The sequence below is a fragment of the Caenorhabditis briggsae genome (genome assembly GCF_000004555.2).
Source record: "Caenorhabditis briggsae complete genome, chrX, whole genome shotgun sequence".
NCBI classification, from domain to species: Eukaryota; Metazoa; Nematoda; class Chromadorea; order Rhabditida; family Rhabditidae; genus Caenorhabditis; species Caenorhabditis briggsae.
Genome location: NC_013491.2, coordinates 10,402,348 through 10,409,430, shown reverse-complemented (window position 1 = coordinate 10,409,430; position 7,083 = coordinate 10,402,348). Strand labels below are relative to the sequence as shown.

General features: G+C 36.8%; 2 protein-coding genes across 2 annotated transcripts; both read left to right on the top strand.

Annotated features, from left to right (window-relative positions):
- Positions 1-859: 859 nt before the first annotated feature.
- Positions 860-1,498, top strand: Cbr-ets-5 (the record flags this gene model as incomplete). The annotated part of the gene is made up of 3 exons (XM_002644589.2): positions 860-1,095; positions 1,156-1,228; positions 1,340-1,498. 3 exons carry the CDS (start codon positions 860-862, stop codon positions 1,496-1,498), a joined length of 468 nt encoding a protein of 155 aa, XP_002644635.2.
- A 2,366-nt stretch (positions 1,499-3,864) lies between these two features.
- On the top strand, positions 3,865-6,576 carry Cbr-cal-5 (the record flags this gene model as incomplete). The annotated part of the gene is made up of 6 exons (XM_002644588.1): positions 3,865-3,900; positions 5,119-5,202; positions 5,947-6,058; positions 6,107-6,200; positions 6,385-6,497; positions 6,545-6,576. The coding sequence occupies 6 exons, from the start codon at positions 3,865-3,867 to the stop codon at positions 6,574-6,576; spliced, it is 471 nt and encodes a 156-aa protein (XP_002644634.1).
- Positions 6,577-7,083: the final 507 nt, after the last annotated feature.

The following is a 7,083-nucleotide window of genomic DNA, read 5'->3' as shown; positions in this document are numbered from 1 at the left end:
GCCGGTCCGGGCCGGGCCTTCGAATTTCGGAAAAAAACCCGGCCCGGCCCGTTACAAGTATGCTTTTATGTAGCTCATAAGCCTTTCAAATTTTTTCAATGGACTTTAATTTTGGCCAATGAACCACGTCAATAACCGGAGGGTATTCATTTCGATCGCCGGAGTTTTTTCTTTCCAAATGACTTTTATTCACGATCAGAACCCAATTATATGACTTCTCAGCCTTTGCCAAATTTGGTAATGTTTTTTGAAATTTCAAGAATATTCAAGAAGGAACTTGTTCTGAAAAAAGTCAAAACAACTTTTATATTATACTTGCAAAACGAGAGCTCGGCCCGGCCCTTTTTCTGGAAAAAACTTTGCCGGCCCGTCTCAAGGATTTTCATATGTCCAAATTTGAAGGCCTAGATCAAACCAGCAAATTTAATGTTTTGAAATTTTTTGAAAAATCTAATATTTTTTAAATTGTAATTTTACCTCGAAAAAGTATCAGCTCTTGGATTCTATACTTCACCCGGAAAGGGGGAAGATATGGTGATGTTTTATTACCGAGCTCACGCTTTTCTACATGAAAACGTGAAAGTGCACACGAGTTGAATCGAAATTTTAAAATAAACTCAGCGTTTTTAAAAAACGTTTTGAGATTCCAATGAGTTATATGTTAGAAGGAGTCTGGACTATTAGAAACGGTAGCTACAACTTTCGAAAATTATAACTCCTCTATACTAATTGATATTCGTTTCCGATTATAATTATTATCCTCACCAGCTCTGTTCTCCCTTTTTCACAATATATGTATAGACTGCTCTCTTCAAATCTAAACAAAATGTCTTTCATGAAATCAACATTTCCAGGATGCATGCAGTATGCCAGCGCTTTCTCGCGGATCCCAGCAGCCGCTGTCAACCAATCCAAAGGGCCAATGGCGATTGCGTTGAGCGCCTCTGGAACTGGTCAAATTCAGCTTTGGCAGTTTCTGTTGGAACTTCTTGCAGATGCCGTTAATTCCACTTGCATTACTTGGGAGGGAAGTAATGGAGAGTTCAAATTGATCGATCCAGACGAGGTGGCCCGGAAATGGGGTGAACGGAAAAGGTGAGAAAGTGGCGGCGGGAAAAGCCTTTGATGTTCATAATGTAATAATGTATTTTGCAGTAAGCCAAATATGAACTACGACAAATTGAGCAGAGCACTCCGTTATTATTATGACAAGAACATCATGACTAAGGTTAGAAGATTTCTGCTTCGTTTTTGATATATCCGTTCATTCCTGATTTGGTTTTTTTTTCAAATCAATTTCCTCACATCAATGATTCTTTCTAAAATCATTTTTGAATAGGTTCAAGGCAAACGATATGCATACAAATTCGATTTCCAAGGACTCGCCCAAGCTTGCCAGAACGCGATACTGACGAACGGTGGAAGTGCCACCGGTGACATCCAATCGGCTGTTCAATCGCTGTCACCATACACGAATCGTACGCGTTGGTTTTTCTAATTCTAAATTTTCTAACCATGTCTAACAAAATTTTTCACATACTTCAAACCAAATCTGTTTTCAGTTTCAGATATTCTCCCGATCCAAGTCAGCAATCGCCTTTCGGCGTCTTTGGGATCATATAACTCGGTGTTGGCTTCATCATCGTCTTCCTTATCTAATCAAATACCGCCATCTGTAAGAAGAGTCTTTGATAGTTGAAGAAACTTTGAACGCAATTTCAGACTGCTGCTCCAACGTACTGGTCTACTCCACAAGCATCTCTATCCTATGCTGGAATGCCATCATCGTACTGAACAGGGTTCAACAATCTTTCCACAACTCGAAAATTTCCAATTTTTTCCATTTTGTGTTCTACTGATCCTCCGTATATATCTTTGAATAATTTTGTGAACGAATGAAAAATAATAATTGTGTCTTTTTTCTCTTTCTCTTTCTCAATCTATTTTTCTCTTCGCAAAACAAAACAGTTGACTGTGATTGAGAAAAAAGAAAAAAAAGAAAAGAACTATTTTTCAATGTTTCGAACATTGTAGAATGAAAACCGGTTGGCCCCGGGAAATAGATAGAAAATATCTACACACAACCTTTAATTGGTTTCGACAGTTAGATTGGGTAGTTCATTCTCGTATATACGTGATAAAGAATTGGTACAGTTTGTCGGAAGAATAAAGACCGATCGTATTGATAGCCAATCGAAGGGAGAAACGACTGCGCACGTAAAACACGAATTATCAAACTAATTAGTTTTTCGAGATGAGAAACAATCATTGTATTAGGGTTAGTATTTTTTTTTCTTCATCAGGAATTCAGTGTGACCGATGGCGGTGGGACAGAAGAGTTAACGGCAGACAGAGTTGAAAAGTCTCGAATTTCATCTCGCGTGTTCGGTTTGGTCAGAAGATGACGATATTTGTTTTGAAATGAGTTGAAACACATAATAACAAAAAAGTGATGTGTTGGGAAATCGAATTGTGAAATATTCAAAATGAAATGGATGTCAGGATTACTGTAACTACGTAAAGTCGAGGAATTCCGTAAACGCTCTAATAAAATGACCACTAACTTTTAATTTTGAGCCACTTTATCCTGGTTCCTGTTTGAATTGAGCGTGGTTAGCTGACAAAAAGTTGTTTTTATTATAATAATTCGGTTGGCCGAATTTTTATATATTTTACAGACTTGTTAAAATTACCATACAATAGAACGCTGGCACGTCAAGCTAAAATATCTCGAGTTCTGTGAGAGATATACAAAATTTGTCCAGCGCTAAAATATTGGTGTACGTATGATGAGCATTTTATCAGTTGACAAAGTTTTGATAACTTTTGCGGAAATAGAGATGTATTAGCTCGAAGTGTAAGTAGGGGTACGGTAAGTTTTTCAAATTTGAAGTTGACCTTCTTGGAAAACTGAAAGAAAATCCTCAAAACGTTTTCAATTCTGTGATTTTCCATTCGAATTTTAATACTCAAAACTAATATTTTTGAACGCAGAAATTTTTGCTCAGATATGAACATCAATTAATCCTTCGATGAACACAGTTTTTTTATTTGCTTAATGTAGGAATGATTCTTTGTATGGTTTTTCTTCTGGAACAATTCGTTGAAAAATCCCGAAAGTCTTTAATTCAGAACTCCATTTCGCACGTTCATCACATTATCGAAATTCCAGAAACTTTTCTTATCATATCTCGAATAATTCCAAATCGTTTTGAGTCAATTATCGGTGATGTGAACTGATTCATTGAATTTCACAATGTTTTTTTTTCTGTTTGGCAACATGTATGCTAACTTTGTTTTCTTCCAAACTTCTAATTACAGGTAATGGTTGCCATGCAATTATAGAGTGATTTCCTTTCTCTCGTTTTCTTATCTTCTCGTGTTTCTTGTTATCCACTATCCATTTTTCAATTTCAATCCTTGATCTCACATCACTATCGTTTCTTGTAATTAGTAAAAACTCAGATTGAACATTTGTGTACTGAAAAAAAAGAAGTTCTCATCAGACAAGAGGAACTGTATTTTTGCCAAGAGAAAAAAATCAACGGTAAGGGCCCTAGAATGGGGGCGTGTCTCAATTTCGGTCTCGGTGTCTGAAGGGACAACAACGAAGGTTGCCCGGTGCGTCTCCTCCTCCTTTTTTTGTGACTAACAAGGGGGTCCTGCTGGTAGTGTCGTCGTTTGTTTCTCGCTTCTCTTCGCGCCGCCCGCATTCTCGTCGTCGAATCAAACACGCGTACTTTCATACAACATACACACACGGTGCGACCAGCCATCAACTCCTTCCTCCCACACAACAGTCCCCGAGACAACCGATTGCCTTGACTGACTCTTTCTCTGCCTGTATTCTGTGCCAAGACAAACATGGGCGCTTGCTGCTCTTCAAAGAAGAAGAATCAGGTATGTACACGCTGTAATAGTTCTGACACCTCTTCTTGTGTGTCTTCATATACATCTCTTTGCCGCTCGTTGCCATTCTTGGCCATCTACAGTGATAAGCCTCTTATCATACTTGTTGTATTTTCTGTTTGACAAAACTATCTGATACGTCACCCTGTCTTCTTTTTTCGAACACTTTGAATAGAAGAAGAACTCTTGCGGATGTCAAGAAAAATGGAGAAAACTTTTTGGATCCCATTTTTCACCAAAAATCTCTGTCTTCTTATGTGCATGCCATGTTAACAGAGCCCTCGTTTCGAAAACTTTTTTTTTCAAAAACGAGCAAGAGAAAATAATCGCAACGCAAACATATCTGGCCATTTTTTGACTCACAAGGTTTCTTTTCGAGCATAAAAATTCCAAAACATTTATGAAACGGTATAAAACGTCGTCACAGTTTTTTCCCTGATATTCCTTATATTTTCAAGAAAGCACACCATTTCAAGATGATTCATCGAATTTTATTGTGCTGCATGAAATCATAGAATAGTTGGGGAACAACGCATCCGGGAAAAAGAAACGGATCTGGTGAAAGCGGGGGAAAATTATGATTCTGCCATTTCACATTTTGACGAGATAATAAGTTTGAAAACCATCATCACCAAAAACGGAACTTGGCTGAGATCGAAATTAGGGGAAGAATGCAGATAGAGAAAAAAGATATAACTCGGTTTTTGAAAATATATTTTCTCTTCTTGTTGACTACTCACGTCTCAAACAATAGGAGCTAATTCTTCATGGCCGACGATACAGACACTAAGAAACATTTTCAAGGAGAAATTGACAGCAATATAGAGATCACTTTGCAAAACAAATACGAAATCCGGTTATTTTCGTGCGAAGATAGAAAAAATAATCAACAAACTTGACGGCCTTCTTATCATTGTATTCACGGTTGACCTTTAGTGTTTTCAGTGTCACCAATAGTTTGAATTTAATATAACTAACCCATTTTGCATAATTAAAATTATATTCCATTCCATTCCCATTCTCTCTTACTATTTTTTTTTTTGGAAACGTGTGAGAAAGAACTAAAAAGAAGTTGAGAAACACACCTTGGCTCTTTTTTTTCTGTTTGGCAGTTCGCTATGCAAACAAACATAAGAATATGAATACTAAAGCAAAAATGACATGTACGGCTAGTTTTCTTCATCATACAACGTCTACTTCTTTTTGCAGGGAGAAGTTGGAGAAATCCGAGAGGACGACTTGAAGGGAATCTTCAGAGAGTTCGATCTCAATGGCGATGGATTCATTCAGAGGGTAGGTTTGGAGTTAGATGCCTTGGAACGGTTCAAATTAAGCAGGTTGATAAATAGAATTGAAAATACAGTTGAAAATTGCTTTCACTCTTGAATTCACTCCAACAAAGATAGCTGGAACTGCGTAGCTTAGCCGGTTGTGGCTATAATTTTAAATAATTGATGACACCAATAAAATTATTTAAAAGCTTATGAAAGTGGCTAAAATTTCAAGAAATAATTTTTATAAAAATGAACAAGACATTTTGCTCAAAAGAGCCCAGAGTCTTAGAGCTCTATACAAATCAGACAATCCCAGTCTTTTTTAACTGATCAGACCCTTACAAAGTACAGTATTTGCTCTAAAAGAAGCTCTTCCAATACTTCAACTTTAAGAATAATTATCTTGATGCCTGTGAAAAATATATTAAAAAGCTGAAAAAGTAAATACCATAATATCTCCAATGTTTTAACAGTTGACATATTTTTGATATCTTCCATAGGAAATAATTGAACTCAAATTGCGCAGATAAGGTAGGCTTCTGATACGGTTATTGAAAGTAGCTATGATGGCTAATTTGAAAAATAAACATTAACCAACAGATACTGGAAAGTTATTCATACGTCAATTCTTTGAAAAAAATAATACCTGGAACGTTGAACTTTTTTTTCTACGATAATTTCTAAAAACGTTTCTCATCACTCATAAATATTCCTCAACGCATTCCCGAAAATTTGCAGAAGATTATAAGAACTTTTATTCCAGGAAGAACTCCGTGCGGTGATGCAAAAAATGGGTCAGTCTCCAACTGAAGACGAGCTTGACGCCATGTTCGAAGCCGCCGACAAGGACCATGATGGAAATATTGACTTCCAAGGTGGGACTTGCCAATTCTTAACCGTAAATACTTCATATCGTTTTCTAGAGTTCCTTGTGATTGCCAAAGCGAATCCATTGTCACTTTCACTGAAGGCAGTGTTCGAGGAGTTGGACGTCGATGGAGATGGCTACATCACTAGGTCGGTATTGAAGAGGAGAAGTTACAACACTTGATGATGTGTGACTACTAGTTTTGCCATCGCAAAATTGTTTAGTAGTTAGTCTCACTAAATGGGGATTTTGAAAGACGATTTGAATGACATTGTCAGGGAAACTTAAATGAGGCGTACACAAAAAAATTGAAGATTGATGAACATCTTCCAGATCTGAACTTCGAACTGCTTTCCAAAGAATGGGTCACTCTCTATCGGATCAGGATATCAAGGCAATCTACAGACACGTCGACCAGAACAACGACGGAAAAATCAATTTCTCAGGTTAATAATTTTTCCCATGAATACAAGTTTTTCGATCATTATTACAGAATTCTGCGAGATGATGACCCGCAGAAAGTGAAGTGGCTTTTGCCTACCAATACCACAGTCCAAAGAACACGATGAATACCTACAACATCCACCCGGTGTTACACATTTCTAAATTCCAAAAAAACCTATCCCAAAAAACTCGACATATACCAAACTTCTGATAAAAATCAAAATTATCTCTATCTCTTTTCTAACCATTCCTGCTGAATAAGACATAGTCATTTGGGCTCACTTTGAGCATGCGTTTTCCTTGTTTCTGTTCTTGTCAACCAGCTATTCATTTCCCACTGATCCCTTTCTTTCTTGTCAAAATAAAACAACCAACGATACTATTTGTGCCTTTTTCTAAAATGTAACGAACTTCTAAAATTTCCCCATACGTCCTACTCTTCTTGAACCATTATTTTGAATGTTTCCGTGTCACAATGAAATATTCTCGCTGTAGAATAAAATTCAGTTCACTGCTGTAAACAATATATGACAGAAAACGGAGATGAGACAATATAGAACAACAAAAAAGTTTATATATTTAGAAACA